Raw genomic sequence first — 20919 nt, 5'->3', positions numbered from 1 at the left:
TGTTTTTTGTTTTCTGCTGCCTCGTCTCCTTCCTGAAGCCGTTTGTTTGAAGCGAGAGGAGGGCAGGAATTTCAGGAATTAGCCGTGGTATGACATGAAGCCTGGAAAAAGCCAGAGAAAAAGACCAAGGGAGGGAGAGAAGGAGGGGAGGTGAGGGGAGGGGAGGTGAGGGAGGCAGGTCTGACCGGTCAACACGTAATGACGAAGGGGTGGAGAGGAGGAGGAGGAGGAGGAGGAGGAGGAGGAGGAGGAGGAGGAGGGCTCCAAAAAGGAAAGGAAAGCGAAGGGGAGTGAGAGAGGGGAGTGAAAAGGAAATATCAGGAATAAAATATTACTGTAAAAGTCACTGCCTTTAGGGGGAGGATTATAAGAGAGCACCTTCTTTAAAATGATGGGTGACAACAGACTGTGTGTATGGTAATACTGTATATACTGTAGTACTGAATAAAAGACTTGTTTTGTCTTGTGAGAATAAAGTTTAATAAACGTTATCTAGGTTTTAAATAAGCAACTATCCAACTTTGTCCCAGATAACTAAATTAGATGCAATATGCAGGGTATAGGGACTATTGTTGCTCATTATTAAAAATCAATATTGGACTAAAGGCTTTGTTGCTTTATGAACAATAAGTTGAGTTCATATGTTGATGCAATTCTTCTTAATGTGTGCCACTTTACTCCAGCACATGCCAGCTTTAATGTTAGTATTAATCTTTAGGCTTCATGTCATAACATTAATTTATCCCCTCCACCATGTGATCAAACAAATGGTGAAATGGTATCAAATGTATAAACCTGTTGACTCTTGTCAGGTGTTTTAGTTAAGAAGATATAATGTAGTGTATGCTTTATTTAAATAGTTTAAAAGTTTGGGTTTTTTTTGGGGGGGGGGGGGGGGGGGGGGGAATACCACATGTAACTCTCTTCCCAGTCCCAGTGTTCTCATATGTTTTGCTTATATGCTCAAGTAAGCAGACAAAAGCAATAATATTTCTGGACTTGCGCATGTTGTGCAAGTCTTTAAAGGCCTGGAGGCCAAGATGTCTGAGATGTGATCCTGAACTTTGGACTCTGCTGAGGCAACACATGATTACAAGCACTGGGTAACAGAGTCCTCCAGTGGACACTGTGGGTATCACATAGTGCTGCTTCATTGCGACACCACACTAACACTTTTCTACTGGTAACCTGGACTTTTACTATAGATATGAATCATCTTTGTTTGAAAAAAAAGTAAGCAGCTGTGCCAGTATACCACATTTACCCACCCACTAGTAGTTGTTCACTGTTGTGCTTAGCTGGAGATGCTCCTCTGTTCAATGGAGATTTACAGTTGTGCCACACAATTTCCATTTATAAATAACTGATTTAACTCCGGAGGATGTTCAGTGACTTGGAAATGTTCTTGTATCCATCCCGACTTGTGTTTTCCAATCATCTCTTCACTGAGTTTCTTCCAGTGTTCCGTTGTCTTCATGGTGTAGGTACAGTACTGACCCATCAAAAGCTTTCAGATACAGATGCATTTGTACTGCTATCAATTAAAACCCACACTTACACACTTTATTAACTAATTAATATATGTCCTCTAGAAACCAATTAGCTGCACCAGTGAGGATTTAGGTGTGTATTATTAGAGGGTCCAGTATTAAATGCTAACACATATTTTATGTTTTTTACTCTCGCTGTAAAATAGGGCATAGGATACGGAGACAGCGCCCTCTAGAGGTGGAGGGGTGTCTTGAACACATAAAGGGACACTGCACTGATTTTACACGAGTTAAATCACTAGTCACTGACAGTACTACTCACTCTGTGTTGCATAATGACATTTCTGTGGCCTTTTTCACAGAAGTACATTTGTAAATGAAAGCACAGGTGTAAATAATGATCGTGCATGATGGCTCACTGGGACACTTTAATCAAACAGAGCCATCGTTAGTGTTATTAGTAACACCTGAGCTTTTCCTACTATGACAAGTCAAAAGAAAGTGTCTGCTGTGAGAATCTTGGGCATGCAGACTATTCTTGAGGGGCCAATGAAAGACCCTGCTGAGATGCTGTTCTGTTGCATTATGGGAAGTGAACACACTGAGGCTCACCGGCAACAGCTACATGTACATGGTCTCACTTTAAATCTAAATGTTACAAGTTGAAAAAATTGTATGCAAAACAATGAGTCGTTCGTCTAATTGAAAAATTCAAATCACTTTATTTAAAAAGTTTCATTGCATTCTCAATCAAGTTTAAAGCAAACCTAGCAAACCTTTTGTGAAACACATTGATACTGATTGGCCTAACATACACATCGTCCTTCCACATCGAGTCTATTCAAACCGTATCCTCAAACCCAAGCGAGAGATGTATTCACGTTGATTTCTTTCTAATCTTTAGATTTTCTTCCTTTTTCCATTCAAAATGAATTTACTTAAAACAGTGGTACATTTACCCAACAAGCCAAAGTGGTCTACAAACAGTCTGGACTAGACTCTGTTAAATAAAGCCTATTACAAACTACAGGAGATTTCTTTGCACTCATTTGAAGGACATTTAAAAAGAGATTAAGTTGATCTAAAAAGAATATAAATTAACTTAAAAGCCTCCTGTTGATGAAGAAGTTGTACTATTGTATTTATAAAAGCTTCTATAGAAGATACTTAGAATGTATAGGAAGGTATTGTACAAAATGGGATCTTCAGCGACGCTCCCTCTGACAGGCTTATGGGTGAGGTCAGTGACCGAAAAAGGGAGAACACTGTTCCTAAAAACATTTACACTGTGCTGTGCTATACAGTTATACACTGCAGGGATTGACTGTAATCTGTAAAACCAAAAAACCCAGGCAAAGTTCTAACGAGACACTGTTAGTCATCGCTTTATCGTGTTGGAGGGGAGTTTTGGTCCAAGCTGAGTAAACCCTTCACAACACTAAAGGAATGAAACTGGGAGCTAAACGCTAACTTTCCCCAGATCTCCTCATGTCCAGTTCACTTCAAGGCTCTTCCTTTGTTCCGACCTAAAGACGCATCTCCATCTCTACGTTCTCCACGTCCAGGGAGTGTCTTCTTCTTCTTCTTCTTCTTCTTCTTCTTCTTCTTCTTCTTCTTCTTCTTCTTCTTCTTCTTCTTCTTCTTCTTCTTTCAACGCCTCTTCATGCTTTTTCCTACTTTCACACATGACATCCTGACTCCAAGCATCATTTCTTGGAAAGGAATTTCATCTTGTTTCCTGAAAAGAAAAGAAAAGCGACAGATGTGAATCAAACTAGAAAGAGCTCTTCTGTCAAATCTAATCTCTGAACTAATCGTTTTTAAAGTCAATGATTGAGAAAGGTAAGTCTCACCTAGACCCTTGAGGAACTTGTTGACGCCTCGTTGCTCGCTCCCTGGCAGCGAGTCCAGATACTCCTGAGCTCTGACCTCAAATAAACCTGGAAATGAAAAAAACAAGGTCAATAAAACAGGTAAAGTGTTTGTTTTTAAAAGAAGAAGTTGACTGAGTTGGACTGACATGATACTGAAAAAGCAACAACATTTAACCTTATTTAAAACAAGAACTTTCCATTAATATTGAGAACTATTCAAGTGAGACCAGAGGACATAAAACACTATAACTACATCATTGAGCTTTACAGTTCTTTAAAACACAAGCTGGCAAAACACTCTCCACTCAATGAACGCTTTCTCACTTGTTCTGGAGCTTTTGACCGTATCACACTGTCCTCATCATCACATTGAAAAGAACCCTGTGGAGTTTTAGACCTCTGTTTTTCGATGAGTGATTCCCCGTTCTGTTTAATTTGCAAACTCTTTAAGTTTACTTTCCATAGAAAGTTTGAACATCTACAGTTCCGTAAAAATATGTACAATTAATCTGCTGATGAAGACCATGTGACAAGGTTGAAAGCCCCCAGAACAATACATTACTATATAATAAAACTACATCATTTAAAAAATGAGAAAACTTTCAAGGAACTTTTAAGAAAAAAAAGAAAAATTCATCAAAAATACTAATTTAATTTAATATGAGCAAAAAAGGCACAAAAATAGTTTTTTCATACGCACGTTCATTAACTGTTATAAACTGTGCAGTCACACTACAGCAGGTGATCAAATCTCAGTACCTTTGAGGCCCTGCCTGCGCAGCTCCCTCTCCTGGATGAAGCCGGTGAACATCTGGGTCTCCATGAACACCTCCAAGAACCGCCTCAAGCTCTTGGATGTGACCGCTTTGCGAAAGGCGTCGCGCTGAAAGGACGAGGAGGGGGGAGGAGAGGGGCTGGGCAACGTGGGGGAGGAGACAGACTCATCCTCCCGCTCTGCTCCACCCATGAAGAGGGAGTAATGACCCACCATCTCCACGAAGAAACGCACAAAGGCCTCCGACACCACCGTGCTGAGGGAGCTGGAGTCTGGGAGAATGTGCAGGAGTGGAAAGAAATAGAAAAGATTAAATCACAGCATATTTACTGATTTATTTTCATTAATGCTTCTCTTATACATTCACAGTACAGAGGAGAGACTCATTAACAAGGGCTCTTATGAATCCTGGAATACTTGACTGTAACTATCCAGTCATATACAAAAGCCCTGGAAAATAAACGTGCTGAGTCACCATCTGGTAGATCTCCTTTATCGCAGGCCAGCTCCTTCCTCTTGTCCAGCACATGCTCGAGAGCCGCCTGCAGCTTGTGAGGAAGAATGGAGTCCTCATCATCCAGCTGTGGAGATAAAGACACACATGTAAATATAGCAAAATGCTGCAGTGTATTAACATATTGTATTCACATAACCACATGTGTAAAAGGACTCCATGTGGGTCTAAAGTTTCTACCTGTCGTAAAAAGCGACTGTTGCCGAGGTCGACCACCAGGACCTGAGGGAAGAGCAGAGTTTATGTCATTTCCTGGGGCCAGTGTTGAGTGGAGGAAAGCCCCAGAGTCAAGGACACCGTAGTCAGTACATCACAAACAACACAAAAAACCTCATCACACCTCTTCTATGGGAAGATCTTTGAGTCGAGGCAGAGAGCTGGAGAGGAGGCCGACTATAAAGGGGGTAGGGGTGCAGACGATATCCAACATGGAGGGTGGGAGCACAGGGATGTACGTATGCTGCCAGGTGAAGGGGTAGAGAAGAGCCACTACTGCATGACAACACTGAGACAATGTGCTGTGGGGAGAGAGAGAGAGAGAGAGAGAGAGAGAGAGAGAGAGCGAGAGATTAATGCTCATTCAGCAATGACACATCATTGGGGGATAATACAGTATGGCATCTTTAAAAAGAAAGCAAAGGCTAAGTCTACAAACTGCATATTACACTAACATTTTTGTTAGATTATTATTAAAAATAAATCCATTTAGTAGCTGTTCTGCAAATCAGACGTAGTATTAAGTAAGTTCCTCTGATGAGGAAGATCGTAGGAAAGCTTCAGAACAGCCACTGAAAGGAGCCTGTGGTGAGACTGCCGTCAACAAAAGGAGGTGGAGTTGCGGCCATATTTGACTCAAACCTCTTGATCAATCCTAAACCTAAACTAAACTATAACTATTTTGAAAGCCTTGTTCTTACGCTCTCAAACCCAACATGGAAAACAATAAAGCCAGTTGTATTAGTTACTGTGTACCACCCTCCTGGTCCGTATTCTGAATTTCTATCTGAATTCTCAGAATTTTTATCAAATTTAGTCCTTAAAACAGATAAAGTAATTATTGTAGGTGACTTTAATATTCATGTGGATGTTGATAGTGACAGCCTTAATAATGCATTTATCTCAATATTAGATTCAATTGGGTTCAGTCAGAATGTACATGAACCAACTCACTGTTTAAACCACACTCTGGACCTTGTTCTGGGATATGGTGTTGAAATTGAAAGTTTATCAGTGTGTCCACATAATCCTCTTTTATCAGACCATTTTTTAATAACTTTTGAAGTCCTGTTACTGGACTACAAGCCAGTAGGCAAAATATCGTACGCTCAATGTTTATCTGAAAGTGCTGTGACTAAATTTAAGGAAGTGATTCCATCAGCACTTAATTCAATACCAAGACTCAATATCAATATAACGGAGGACTCCAATGCTAACTTTAGTCCCTCCCAAATGAATTATCTTGTTGATAGCGCTGCAGCCTCACTGCGAATAACACTCGACTCCTGTCGCTCCTCTTAAGAAGAAGATTATAAAACAGAAAAAGAAAGCTCCATGGCTTAATTTACAAATCCGCAAACTAAAACAAAAGTCGAGAAATCTTGAAAGTAAATGGCGTTCCACTAAATTGGAAGAATCTCGTTTAGTCTGGTTAGATCATCTTAAAAGGAGAAGGCTCTCCGTAATGCCAGAGCAGCTTATTACTCTTCCTTAATAGAAGAAAATAAGAACAACCCCTAGGTTTCTTTTCAGCACTGTAGCCAGGCTGACAGAGCCACAGCTCTACAGAGCCTTCTATTCCTATATCTCTCAGTAGTGACGACTTTATGAGCTTCTTTAACGATACAATTATAATTATTAGAGACAAAATTAATCTCCTCCTGACCTCAATTGGTAATGACTTAACTTCAACTGTTGGAATTTTAAAAACATCTGTAACTCCTGAAATATATCTAGACTGTTTTACTCCAATCAACCTTAACCAACTAACTTCAACAATCTCATCGTCTAAACCATCAACCTGTCTTTTAGACCCGATTCCAACTAAGCTGTTTAAAGAGGTTTTACCCTTAATTAACACCTTGTTATTAAATATGATCAACCTGTCTCTATTATCTGGCTACGTACCACAATCCTTTAAAGTAGCTGTAATAAAACCACTTCTTAAAAAGCCTAGTCTTGATCCAGAGGTTTTAGCCAACTATAGGACCGATATCTAACCTTCCCTTTCTCGCTAAGATCCTTGAGAAAGCAGTCGCAAATCAGTTGTGTGACTTTTTACATAATAATAGTTTATTTGAGGTTTTTCAATCTGGATTTAGAGTTCATCATAGCACAGAGACGGCACTGGTGAAAGTTACCAATGACCTTCTATTGGCATCAGACAAAGGACTTGTCTCTGTTCTTGTCTTGTTAGACCTCAGTGCTGCTTTCGACACTGTTGATCATGACATTCTACTACAGAGACTGGAACATTGTGTTGGCATAAAAGGAACCTCACTAAGCTGGTTCAAGTCCTATTTATCTGAGCGATCTCAATTTGTACTTGTTAACGATAAATCCTCCATGACAGCCAAAGTCAGTCTTGGAGTTCCGCAGGGTTCTGTACTTGGACCTATTCTATTCACCTTATATATGCTTCCTTTGGGCAATATCATAAGGAACCACTCTATAAACTTTCATTGTTATGCGGATGATACCCAATTATATCTATCAATTAAACCAGATGAAACCAATCAATTGGCTAAACTTCAAGCATGCCTTTTGGACATAAAAACTTGGATGTCTATCAACTTCTTGATGTTAAACACAGACAAAACTGAAGTTATTATACTTGGCCCTAAACGCCTCCGAAACGCATTTTCTAACGACATAGAATCACTGGATGGGATTAACTTGGCCTCCAGCACCACTGTAAGGAATCTTGGCGTCATCTTTGATCAAGATCTGTCGTTTAACTCCCACATAAAACAAATCTCAAGGACTGCCTTCTTTCATCTACGTAACATTGCAAAAATAAGACACATCCTGTCTCAAAATGATGCAGAAAAACTAGTCCATGCATTTGTTACTTCAAGGCTGGATTACTGCAACTCATTGTTATCAGGTTGTCCCAAAAAGTCGCTTAAGACTCTTCAGTTGATCCAAAATGCAGCGGCACGTGTATTGACAAGAACAAGGAAACGGGATCATATTACTCCTGTATTAGCTGCACTGCACTGGCTCCCGGTAAAATACAGAATAGAATTCAAAATCCTTCTCCTGACTTACAAATCAATTAATGGTCAGGCTCCAGCATATCTTAAAGATCTCATAGTACCTTATAAACCAACTAGAGCATTACGCTCCCAGACTGCAGGGTTACTTGTGGTTCCTAGAGTCTCTAAGAGTACAATGGGAGCCAGAGCCTTCAGCTATCAAGCTCCTCTCCTGTGGAACCAGCTTCCAGTTTGTGTTCAGGGAGGCAGACACACTCTCCACATTTAAGAGCAGGCTAAAGACTTTCCTTTTTGATAAAGCTTATAGTTAGGGCTGGCTCAGGTTTGCCCTAGGACTTTTTTTTTCCAACACAACATCATTTCTGTCAAATGTTGTATTTATACTATGTTGTTTATCCTGTACACACAACATCTATTGCACGTCTGTCCGTCCTGGGAGAGGGATCCCTCCTCAGTTGCTCTCCCTGAGATTTCTTCCATTTTTCCCCCTTTAATTTTGGGGTTTCTTTTAGGAAGTTTTTCCTTGTGCGATGCGAGGGTCTAAGGACAGAGGATGTCGTAACCTGTACAGTCTGTAAAGCACACTGAGACAAATGTATAATTTGTGATATTGGGCTATACAAATAAATTTGATTTGATTTGATTTGAACTGTGTCTAAGGTCAAGAATTAACTTTAGATCCCACCAATATCATTATAACCATGTTATCTCATAGCCATGTTCTGTCACATAGCATACCTTTACCTCTGACTTTATTATGCAACCACAATCCATCCCCTTGCTGTACAGAGGTGAACTTGTTGCGTGCAGCTTTGGGTTTCACATGTACAACAGGTCAAGACAGTGATAGTGATACAAAACAGAAAGAAGATATTTCTCTTTGATATGGAGGAACTGGACAAGAAGAAGTAACTTGATAACTCAATGTTATTCACATAAAGAGTAAAACATGCCACAAAAATCATCCAAAAAGCAAATTATAGCCGGTTCTGGGTTTTTTTTCTTATGACATCCTAAAACGCAAGTGTAGTCTTGACCACAAGATGGCGCTAACCCACTCCTGCAGAAAACAAGCCTCTCCTGCCACCCGTTTCCTAATTTGGAACATAATGTTAAAGGTTCATTCCTGTTGCTCCAACAAACCTATGGTTACCCTGAGAGGAACGTTAGAAAGCATCTCGTTGGGGAGCGTGATGTAACACTTGTAAAGATTATACAGCGGCAGCAAACACACTCACCCCACGCTGTTACCTTAATCTCTCACGGGTGTGCATCTGCTCACAGTTAATTCATTAAAAGAATTGATTGACGAGGCCAAGTTTCCACTCCACAGAAGAGAATGTGCAGCGACTTGTGATCTGCTTATGAGCCCTGGAGAGAAATGCTTCTTATGCTACCTTTTAAACAACAGTACCTGGGCGAGAAGGGGAGACACACACTATATCTGAACTAAAGCAGGACTAAATGACTCATGTTGAACCACAACGGTTTAAAGGTTTTGCGTCGACAGTGTGGATATGATGACGTCACTGTGCACACGTGTTAGCTCTGGAGTCATGCTCTGAAGTCTAACTCCTTCTATCTGGCATCTATGACAGTTTTCCAGAGAAGAAGTGATTGTTCCCCAGGCGACTGCATAACACAACAGCATTCTTCCTCCTCTCGTTTAGGATCTTCTTTTTTCCTCAGACTGTTTGTCGACTTGAGGTCTCTCTTGTCACATCCTTCAAACTCTTCCCTCTTGGTATCATCAAAACACTTCCTGCGATAATCTGATCACAACAGTTTCATGAAACCAAGTACCGCGATGACTCCATTTGCACTTTTGCAATTGCGACATTGTGATCTTTAGGTCGGGACAGCAGACTGACCACCGCGCTCTGTAAACTGCAAATGTGCTGCTGGAGCCAACCTGAGTTTGTCGGCAGTGAAGATGACTCGGCGCTCCAGAAGTAGCGAGGCGAACACTCGGAGAAGGAGACGTAGACTCAAGGAGGAAAAGAGACATTCAAAGTCCACATGTTCCAGACGAGAATCTGATGGCCTACACAGCTCTATCACCTGAAGGGAAGACAGACAACCAATATTACATCAATGCACATAGAGCATGCCACTGTTCAAGCCCCAGGAGGGTTTGTATTTGATCTTTCACATTCCCTTGCAGGTTATATATTGTATCTTTTGAAATGTTTCATATGTGTCAATAAAGAAACAAACCTCTGTCCCAGAGCCGGGCAGGAAGTTTTTGACAGTGATGGTCCGTCCTGGAGCAGGGAAGGGAGCTTCCATTATGCCTCTCATAAAAGGCTGCACCAGAGCAGGGGAGATAGCCCTCCTCTTTTCCACTTCATCCAGGATCTGCAAAACACAGAGCAGGACACTCGTTTAAAATACTGCAGATCACAAATATTTATATATATATTATATATATATAAGTGTAGTGTAGATATGTGCGCATCAGATAAACCCATAATTAATTGAATTGTTCCAATAGATTAGATATTTTCCTGTAATTTCTATCGATATGATGATTTACTACACTGGATATGGTTTAACTTTATCATTTATACAATGGTGGATATTCCTTTTATATCTGCAGGTGTATTAGGCTATTGTAGACAGAGCAGGACTGCTTTATGACTACTGGACTTTTATATTATTATAGCATGTGGTGAAGACTCTTAACCTGCCAGGTGTTTAAAGGACAATATTAGCTAAAAATTCTATTTTGTTATTTTATCCAGAAACAGTTTCTCAAATGAGTCTATATAAAAGGTATTATATCATGATATCAATATCGCAATATAAAATGACATAAACTGTGATGTGATGTTTTATCCATTATATCCTCCCCTTTAAAATGCTTATTTATAGTATTATGGAATTCCTTTCCTTCTTTTCTTCCCTTAGTCTTCTGGTTAAAGTCCCAGTGAGATTATAATCTCTTCTTTCTGTAAACAGTTTAAATGGCATTGGATTCAGGCGCCATCATAAATGAATCAAGGATGAGGTAACTCAAAGTAACTGAGAATCTGAATCCTTCGGGAGACTTGCATTTTGTCAACAACGCTGGCTATTATCACCCCGATCTTCTTCATTCCTGCCATTAAGCAGTGGAAACAGTCAAACATTGACAGGAGTCTTTACAACGAACGGCTAACAGCCTGAATTCATCATGTGTACTCCTCTACCCGCATACTGTACACATCTGTGTAGCATTAAACTTTAATGTCGCTGATCTGATACAGATGAAACATACTCAGAACATCATCTGCATTGTGTACTTCCAATGCAGAGGCAGCTATCAATCTATTTACCAACAACTGAAGACTGTAGTTAGTTACCCTTCTCTCTGTGCATGTCTGCATCCTTACAAACCCAATTTTAGCAATGGTGCATGAACACTACACAGATTTACGTGCACAGGCCGACATACATATAAATCTAAGGAACTTTTTTTCCTCTGCGGTAACCACATCAGCTGCAGTTCACATGTGTGCCTGTACTGGAGCCAGCACTACGCGGCTCTGTGGGAAAGTAGAGCGAACAGAGGGTGGGTGGGGCTCTGCAGGCACCCAGGGGGGTACTCTGTACTCTTTTAGTGCGGGGGTTGGGGTTAGATGTATGCTTTTGTGCAACACGTGCAATTCTGTGCGAGCTTTGTGCATTTGCGTTCATGCTCAGTTCACTATATCCACCTTGGAGAAGAGGTCGAAGCAGCCCAGGCGGCTGACGATGCAGTAGACCTCAGGTAGCCTTCGGCCTTTACCACTGGGCTGTGAACAGCAAGCAAGAAAAAGACAGCTTCAAAACCCCGGAGTGTCACAAGACTGCTCACCCAAGTACAACCACATGGATTAGACCACTGGAGCAAAGCAAAGCCTTTGTTTCGCAGAGACTTTGAAGACTTTTACTTTGAAAAATTCAAGAAAAATGTAGAAGGCAATTCATTGACAACTTGCGTAACAATACAACAAAAAGAAGAGGGTAAAATCAACAGAGGAAATTGGATAAGCATGTTTATTAGGAAGGTTTATTTATAATAAAATGAAATTTACGAGAAGCTGGTGACGAGGGGCTGCAGCATTTTAAGAGCATACCAGTAATCGCCGACAGTAGCCAAACCGCCTGCTTCCATCCTCGCCGGTCAGGACAAACGAGAACGTCTCACTAGAGAGAAAAAAAGATGATTCAGACTTCCTGGAAAACATTTAAAGCTGAATGTGACTGTTGTGGAAACAGAAACTGATATCTGGACCGGACTTTGTGTTTAGGCAAACAAAGGTATGACTTTGTACTTGAGAGAGAAGAGACTCGGAACAGACTCACTCTGCAAACATCCACACAAATCCTCCTAAGCTCTACCTGACAGCTGCTCATTGACCGGTGACGACCTCCTTGAGAGGCGAGAGTGTCAGCATGTTCAATGCAGGTGTGTGTTTGGTAACCCCCCCCCCCCAGGTAATTATTAGCTTTCATCGTCAGGACACACATCATCACTTCTCAGAACAATGCAGACATTGAGAGGCTAAGCTAGGAGGTATTGGGCAATACGGCCAATTTTAAACATTGTACAAAGAGAGGTGATTTTGCAATAAGAAGCCAGGTGTGAGGTGCTAAATCCACCATCTCTCCCTGTAATCACTCGTCAATGTCAGCGCCTTATCATTAAAGAAACATAAGTCTTTTTTTTTTAAAGCCAGGAGGTCATTTTCTATTTTTGAGCTTTTCGCTTCTTCTTTAACAAGTGGCTATTAGCTATTAGCTATTAGCTATTAGCTATTAACACCGCGCCGGGGAATTCCTGTGTCCCTGTTTGGTTTCACTTTTTTTAAGTGTTAAGTGCAGTCAGACTCGGACTGACCTGGGGAAGTTGTCGACGGGCGCCCAGTCTTTGGCGTCAGGAAAACAGAACTGAGGGATGACCTTGAGCTGGTCTTCAGCCTCCCGCATGAACTTAAAGCTCCTCTCGAGCTGCATGAGAAACAAAAGGAAGGATAACACTATTTAAGACTTACACCATCATGTTGCACACACACAGCTTTCAGATTACAATGATATATAAAACTAATATTGAACAGAGGTAATAAATAATGTGCCATAACTTAAACAGATTTTTAGATGTGTGTTAACCTTTTCCTAATGCTCATTGTTGATCATCATGACACAGCAGATACTAAGATAATGTCTTGACATTGTTAACATCACACTATTGAGGCGTTTTGCACATACAAGGTTACAGACCAGAGTTTTTTGCATATTTCTTTAGTCAGTATTAAAGCAGCATCACTGCTCCACAAATACTGGGCTATTTCTATTTTACTGCATAAAACCTGCTGTTTCTGTTCCCAGAAGTCCAAAATTCCCCGTGTTTTCCCCAGAAAAGTCCAAACCAGGTGCTCATAAACTATAGGTTGAGTTATTACCATAGGTCTGCTAGGACAGCAGACATCTATTTAGATAATAATATTTAGAATAATGTCTCCTACTTTTTTTCCGCACACAATTTCCAGTGTCTCATTTTGGGATAAAGTGCCTCAGTAACATTTCTCTGCCTGTTTACCTTGAGAGGGAACTGCTGTGTGACTTCTGGCAGGTATGGGACTCCAGCCTTGGTCTTGTGGAGCGCAACAACGATGAAATACTCAAAGAGTTTCCTCTCCTGCAAATCCATCAGATCCCTCTCCAAGGTCCGGTACCGCCCCGTCTGCCTCAGCATGGACTGGACCGACACCAGCCGCTGACTGTGAGCTGAGAGACAGAGAAACACATTTCATGCAAATACATTCATGGCATGTATGCACACATTAACAGTACATGCACAGAGGGTCACTGTGAGGCCACCATGTCCATCTGCGGTTCAATCTGTGTATATTTTTGATGTTAGGAACAATGAAAGGGGGGAAAAAAGGATGTGAATCAGTTATTGTGTACAAATGGTCATATTGTGCTCATGTATAACTAATAAAATGACACGTACAAAACTCTTTATACTTATAGTGATCGGCATGTACAGTGCTGTAGGTGTCAATATTCACCTTTTAGTTTCTCCTCCGTGTCACTTTCCGACTCGCTGTTCTCATCGGTCACTAAATTAAAGAGAAGAGAGAGTGAGAAGGAAAAACAGAGTGTGAGCAGACCTCAAATAACAATCACAGGAAACTCAAAGCACATGGAATCTGCGCTCGTTGCTTTCATTCCAGCCTCTACCACACATCAACACCCAGTCCTCCGAAACATGGGTCAGTCTCAACTGACCACAGAATGTAACTTTGCCCGTAAAGCTAAGTGGATACATGTGATTGTTCCTTTTATGGAGATAGACCTGTAAAGTCTTTCTGGTCAAACGGAGTCGTAGGAAAGGTAACCTGATGAAAAGTGATAGTATTCATGATGCAGTCACATTGGACAACTTTCTAGATCTAACCAAATACACATGTGCCCAGAAAACACTACATACACTACTGTTATTTGTGATTTTAACAATAAAAACTTTTATAGCAGCATCTCAAAATGAATGTGTTGCAATTGTATTGGTCTTGCTTCAGTGCATCATTTAGGATGAAGTGTATTTTATTCATTTTCTTTTCTTTTCTTTCTTTTCAGGATCTGCACATGGATCTTTTTCCACTTGTTCCTTGGCCCACAGCCTAACTTTCCACCAAATGTTTATTAAAATTAGTTAAACTAAATTAAAACACATGTTTGAGACAGACAAACCCAAACAAAAAGGTACTGTTCAGCTGCCTCACCTCTCCCCGAGCTGGACTCTGTAGACTGAGATACCCTCTTCATTCGTTTCTTCCCTCTTCGTGCCTCGAAGATGCCATTGATTTTCAGCACCATCTGTAGGAGGTAAAGGGAAATAAATGTCCATCTTTAACTCCTTAAACTAATAAACAAAATCTGCCAGGCTCCTCACGCGATGATTTCAATACAGCTTCTGGGAGGCCGTCCTCTGGGCACACTTCTCACAGGAAATATCTGTCAGAAAATTTCCCCTGCCTTACTCATCCCCAGACGGCAGCATGAGTGGACCAGCTCTGAACCTCCCTGAGCTTTGTACACTGCACCATAAATCACAGACATGAGCTCTGTGAGACGCCTCTCAGACTCCCATACCTTCGGGATTTTCCTCCTCCTGCGATTGTACGGGTCTCCAGAGAGGCAAGGGGTGTCGTCGGGGCTGCTGGGTGTGGAGGGGGGGCTGATACGGGAGGGAGAGGAGATGCCAGTGTCCCTGCCGGTCTTGCGTAGTTCCAGGAGCTTGAAGCTTCGCCGCTCTGAATTTTGTCTGAAGAAGCCAGGCTTAGAGGAGAGCTGGGGAGGGCAGATGGACAAAATCAGACACGTTAAAAAGGCATTTTTAGTGCAGAGCTGCTTCCATTAAATCTACTTTGTTTTTATAGTGATGTATTGGCGATCAGGTACCTTAGTTGGCGTGTCAGGGACAGGGGATGAGGAGGCAGGTGAAACACATTTGCTTCCCAAACAACTTCTCTCCAGCTCTATATCTTCATAGGGATTCTCCTTGGAGGGAGGATCTTCAAAAGGAAAAAGAAAAGAAAATTCAAAGCTAAGAAATCAATGTCACCTTGATTACACAACAGCTTTCCAAAGAGCAGATAAAGTATTCTTTCTATCAGTCATATTTGTTTTGCCAGACGATTCCTACTCCAGATGTGCATAGAAGGCAGCAGCTCATATTTCACTGAGATTAGATGCTTGCAGAGCTAATGCTAAATGTAACCCTAGCCACCAGTCCTCCCCTGCAGATAAGGAGCGGGGATGTTTCATTTTCAAAAAACCTTTGCCTCTTTCTGTCTCTGTATCTCTCCTCTGCTCTATTAATCCATCCAACAGATGTGACCTGTAGGAGTCGGAGAATAAAAAAAAGGGACGTTCAGTTCCTCGCTCCTGAACAAGGGATCAGCGTACTGTTTTTCACATTTCCGGCTGATGAGAACGTCACACTAATCTCTCCAGTGTGCGTGTGCTGTCAGCTGCGTGTCAGATGTGAGTTTGCATCAGTCATCAATGTGTGCGCCTGAAGCTGTGTAGTGGTGATAGTTGCTTTCTTCTCAATCTGAAAACACTGTCAGGCATGTGGATTGGGTGTTTAAAGTGTGTTGATGAGAACCTGGTTTGCGTGTGGGTGGAGGTTGATGACAGGACGACGAGAACATCACAACTGTTTATCACTAGCTATATCTCGGCCTCCCCTGAGCTGCTTTTTGAGTAGGCAGCTCTGGTGAGTTACTTCACCCATGGGAACCTGCGGAGAGTTTGGTGTCTGAGCGTTGTAAAGAACAATAGTGTTGTATGAAAAGAGGAAACTATAAAATAGTCCAAAATAAACTGCGGCGTCACTCAAATATAATTAAAGTTAATTTGACTGTTGCAAGCAAGCAGCGCTCATTACCAGTCTCTGGGGTTAAAACCAAAGACACATTGAAGCGATTGCCAGTAATGTGCCCCCCCCCCCCCCCCCACTGACAATCACAGTAGCCAGCCTCAGCTACAGCACGACCTCACACAACGCCACTAGTGTACGTTATGAAATCAAAAAGACTCTAGGTGGGGTTGGCATAACCCTGCAGACAATAAGGTAGGAACGTAGGTCAAATTTCAACGTATCATTTTTAATAAAAGTTAAGCAGCGTGGCTCTAAATTAAAACCAGAGCAGAGTAAAGACAGCTTGGCCTCCTCATCACCTCTGTTATTATGACACACGCTAATATGAGAAATGAAACTAAAAGGTCATTCAGTGTATGAAGGGTATAGAAAAGAGGACAACCTCCAACCTGTACTACAGTATTTAACAATGTTTTTCAGTTTTAGCGAATACACTTTGTGTCTGAAACTCGATTTTGAACAGATGCAGCATGAGAAAGTATAAAAGTGTGATGTGTCTTGATATGTATCGTTTACCTATTATGTCCTCGTAGACGTTCTCTTCTGATAAAGTGCGTGTTAGGCCCAGTCTGGACTGAGCATACCAGTCCACCCTGCAGCTCTCTGTGGACGACTGGAGCAGATCCTCAAATTCATAGGATTTCCTGGTGGATAGAACATTAGAAAGATTTAGAATTTAGAATTGCACGCCAAATACAAAAAGAAGAAGAAGAGGAAGGAAGGATTTTTGAGTGTTTCCGTTGATGCTTCTAAGAATGTTTGATATGCCGAGCAGGAATACTGATGTTACCATTTCATAGTTGCCACATCTGAATGACCACATCTGTGTTTCATTCATCACGAGATTAAAGTCCAGCAGGATGAAGTGCACATAAGCATCCGTGGTTGCATGGGTCCCCACATGCGTGCACATATATACAACTAAACCAACTTTATTGGATACAGCTTGATACATCCATTGCATAACAATGCAGCAGCCCTGCAACGGAGCCCATCTTCCTGAAGCTTATCAGTGTTGCTCTCGTGGATTGAATTATACTGGAAAATGTTTTCTCCACCACAAATTGACACCCAATAATAATAACGAAACATTCCTTTAATGGCGTATCTTGTTGCATGATTTGTAATGCAGTCTGCCTTTTGTCTTATTTTGTCAGTTTGTTCTTAACTTTAACATGAACTTTCCCAGGAACTGCATGTGAAAACGAGCCTCTTGGCTAAATCTGCACATCATAATGATGTCAACTATTGTGCACTGTCCCTGATATATAAAGTAAAGTAAATATAAGCAAAGTAAATAACAATGGAGTTAAATAAACACCTTTCTGACAGTGTAAGCTTTGCAAAAGTAGGATTTATTGCAGAGCTGTCGCATGACATTCGATTAAGCTAAGTGTGGTTTAAGTGTATTTGTTCACACGCGCACACAAATGCACACTGCAACAGACACTAAGAGGAAGATAGTCTGACCAAACAAAGGGGCTTGACACAGCACACTTGAGCAGAGTGAGGCCTCCACATATGGTATGGAATGTAACAGATCCAAGCCAAGCTCCAAACAAGAATTCAGACCACTGCAGAAATTGAACAATAGATGTACTCCAATACTGCAGAGTTCACACATTGTTTGGTTAACTTACAGAGCTCTGTTTGTTTGACCGTTACCATCTGAATTTGAGTTCTACTCAGAAGACTTCCAACATGTTGATTGCTCTTGGCAGAATGAGTCATTCAGATTCTGGATCAGACTTGACACTTTACAAGCGCACGCATTTTTACATGTATAAATGCCAGACAACTCAAAGGGCCTTGCGCAATCGTTTTTACTGTCAAGGCTTAAATTCTTGAAAAAGCAAAAGGCCCTCTTTGACATGACTCACTACTCTGCATGTTGTTCTCCTCTTCCCGGAGAGTTTTGGAAAGAGGAATGAGTTGAGTTGATGTGTACATTCCTCAAATCCAACCAATGAGATCATTATTTGGGATATTTAGAAACAGGATGATGTCACTGGTGGTTTTGATTTACAGCAGATGTGGGAAATGTTGTTCACCTCAGTGTTTGGTTGGAGATGGTGGGGGAAGGGTTCAGAGAATACACAGAGCCATCACTGGTGTATTCTGATTCCACAAGCAACTTTAAACAATATATTATTACTCACACCGGGTTACCTTGAATTCCTGAAGAAACATTTTTTTTCACATCCCTCCACGGAGAACAAAGAATCCAAAAACGGAGAGAAAATTGTTGATGAATTGAAGTAAATGGGAAAACATCCGTTTACAAACTCTCCCACAACTCCTGCAGTATAATCCCATTACTCACTCACTACTTCATAAACACATGCATGTTTGCAAAGATCTTACTATTTGCATAGGTTTGTGAAATGGTGAACATTTCTCTAGTTTTGCTGTTATTAAACACGGCCCCCCATTTACTTTAATTCATCAAGAATGGGATACTTCGTTCACCATGTGAGAAAAAACAAAGATTTTTGGGGGTGAAGTATTCCTTTAAGGATGGGTGCCATAGGACTGATCGTCAAAACTGGTTGTGGCTGCCCTGCCACCAATTTTCATCCTATCTTCTTATTCTCTTACCTGTTACTACTGTCCCGGGGTTTGTCAGTCCAGTTTCTCCTGCAAACTCCAGGTGGTGGGCACGTGGGTAAAGGTGGAGGAGGAATTGAGGGCAAAGGGGGCAAGTTCCTCCTTCCCTTCCCCGAGCCGGGCCCTGAAGCTGGGGTAGTGGGGGGGGTGTGATGCTGGAAGGTTCTCTGAGGTTTAGGTAGAGGGTTTATAGACGGAACACCAGGTTCACTATATACGTTCTCTGCATCCCCCTCCCTCCTCCTCCGCGACCCGCTAGGCCGAACAACGTCAAAAGTCCCAAAAATGGGCTCGTTGGCCCTCTTTTCTGTTTCCTCCATCTCCTCCTTTGAAGGAGGGCAGAAGTAATTCCCTGGGAATGCCAGTGAAGGTCTGTGAGGAACATCCTTTGTTGCCTTTTCTAGTTTCTTAACATGAGTTAAAACACTTTTCTTGTCCTGGGGTTGTTCTGTTGGTTTGGAAGCCCGAAATCCCTTCTCTAAGATCACTTCCTTGTCCTTGTTTGTTGGGCCCTCTGGAGATTTAGGCCTTGAATCCCCCAGCTTTCCAACATTTTCCTTCCCTGAGTCTTGTCTGTCCCAGCTGACAAACCTCTTGCTATCCGTCCTTTGGACTTCTGAAGCTTTAGATTCCTTTTTTCTTACTGTCTCAACTTCCTTCTGTGTCGTGCTCAGTGGACATGTCCCTGTCGAAGTTAGTGGGGAAGTCTCCTTTTTGCCCTCCCATTGTGAGATCTTATCCCGGATACTGGCAGTCTTGACTGCCGCTGCGCTCTTGTTGTTGTTGAGCTTGCCACACAGCCCGTTCTCCATGTTGGGAGTCCGCGGGTCGGTGGTGGTTGCTCTCCTTTGAGCCAGCATGGTGTCGGGAGGACCCAATCCGTCGCTCAAGCTAAGTAGGGGGGAGAGGGGACGCTTAGTGGACGCAGCGGTGTCCCTCCTGCCTCTGTCCCCTGGTGACCCGAACACCTCTTGGCGCTGGGGCACCACAGATGACGGAGCCTCCCCGACCTTCAAGCCACAGCACTGGAGCCTAGAAAAGAACCACACACAGAAAAGTCAACAGACACACTTGACATACTTGCTTAACCCTCTCAAGGGTTGCAAACAAACCACAAGTGTCATACATGTACACGCAAAGCTGCCATGCCAACATGGGCCCACAATAAGCTATTTAAATTATATACAGAGGCAACACAAAACAAAAGGACAAGCATGCAAAGGGTTGGTACTGTTTCCATATGTGTCAAAACATAGTATTGCCCATTTTACAGTAAGGGACTGAGGTGCATTTCAAGATTAACAAGCAATAAGAATGGACTGTGGGGAAGGTACAAAAGAACCCAAACAAGCAGACATTTGAAAAGAGTCTTTTCTTAGTAAGGAGACATTGTTGTGTGTTGTACTTATATGTGCTTATTTCTAACCAGATAAACAGAGGGAGAAAGTACATTGCATTGTTGTCAACTCAACAATTATTTTCATAAAAATGTCAGATGCTCCCTTCCGTGTGCATAGCTAAGAATCATGCTAACCATAGCTCTTAAAATTTGCCACGCAACGCTAGCACTCACAATTACGTCCAAATAGATCTTTGTTTTATGAGGTTAACAAGAATTCTTGTTAAAAGAGCTCAGACGTCTGTTTGGTGCCTCTGTTTTAGCTGTGAGTCACCCCTGGAAGATTACTGGGTCACGACTGTTTGAACTCTGGGCTTCGGGGTCAAAGTTTACAAGCTACACACACAGCTATTTCTGGAGAGGAGATGAATGTATACACAGGAGAGGGGAGAGGCCAAAGTGTAGATGTGCATCTTTTCTTTTCTACTCCCAACCCTCAGACCTTTCTTTTGGCCCAAAGACCATTCATCAAATGATTGAATTTCCAACAAACAGAGGAAACACGGCCTTGCTGGGTGACTTCTGATGACATTGCTGGATGTGAAAACCAACAGTCATGCAATCCAGAGGAAATCTCAGGGGAAAATCACTGACTCAAGTTTCCTCTGAGACCCTTAAAGAAAAGAAAG

General features: G+C 41.8%; 1 protein-coding gene across 1 annotated transcript in view; it reads right to left on the bottom strand.

Annotated features, from left to right (window-relative positions):
• Positions 1-2187: 2187 nt before the first annotated feature.
• The window catches only part of si:dkey-82f1.1 (DENN domain-containing protein 2A), a 36235-nt gene continuing 17503 nt past the window's right edge, over positions 2188-20919 (bottom strand). Inside the window, exons 3-20 of the mRNA XM_029434164.1 lie at positions 18883-19923; positions 16801-16928; positions 15300-15412; positions 14991-15188; positions 14621-14714; positions 13907-13957; positions 13432-13619; positions 12733-12842; positions 11969-12038; positions 11567-11644; positions 10086-10226; positions 9781-9929; positions 4994-5171; positions 4834-4875; positions 4615-4720; positions 4124-4411; positions 3344-3430; positions 2188-3228 (exon numbers count right to left, since the gene is read on the bottom strand). Coding sequence (XP_029290024.1) covers positions 3197-3228; positions 3344-3430; positions 4124-4411; positions 4615-4720; positions 4834-4875; positions 4994-5171; positions 9781-9929; positions 10086-10226; positions 11567-11644; positions 11969-12038; positions 12733-12842; positions 13432-13619; positions 13907-13957; positions 14621-14714; positions 14991-15188; positions 15300-15412; positions 16801-16928; positions 18883-19923 — 3094 coding nt within the window. The 3' untranslated portion in view covers positions 2188-3196. The remainder of the gene's footprint in view (positions 3229-3343; positions 3431-4123; positions 4412-4614; positions 4721-4833; positions 4876-4993; positions 5172-9780; positions 9930-10085; positions 10227-11566; positions 11645-11968; positions 12039-12732; positions 12843-13431; positions 13620-13906; positions 13958-14620; positions 14715-14990; positions 15189-15299; positions 15413-16800; positions 16929-18882; positions 19924-20919) is intronic.

Source organism: Cottoperca gobio, chromosome 6, assembly GCF_900634415.1.
Source record: "Cottoperca gobio chromosome 6, fCotGob3.1, whole genome shotgun sequence".
Lineage (NCBI taxonomy): Eukaryota > Metazoa > Chordata > Actinopteri > Perciformes > Bovichtidae > Cottoperca > Cottoperca gobio.
Note: the sequence above shows the minus strand (reverse complement) of the source record. Positions and strands in the feature narration are given on the sequence as shown.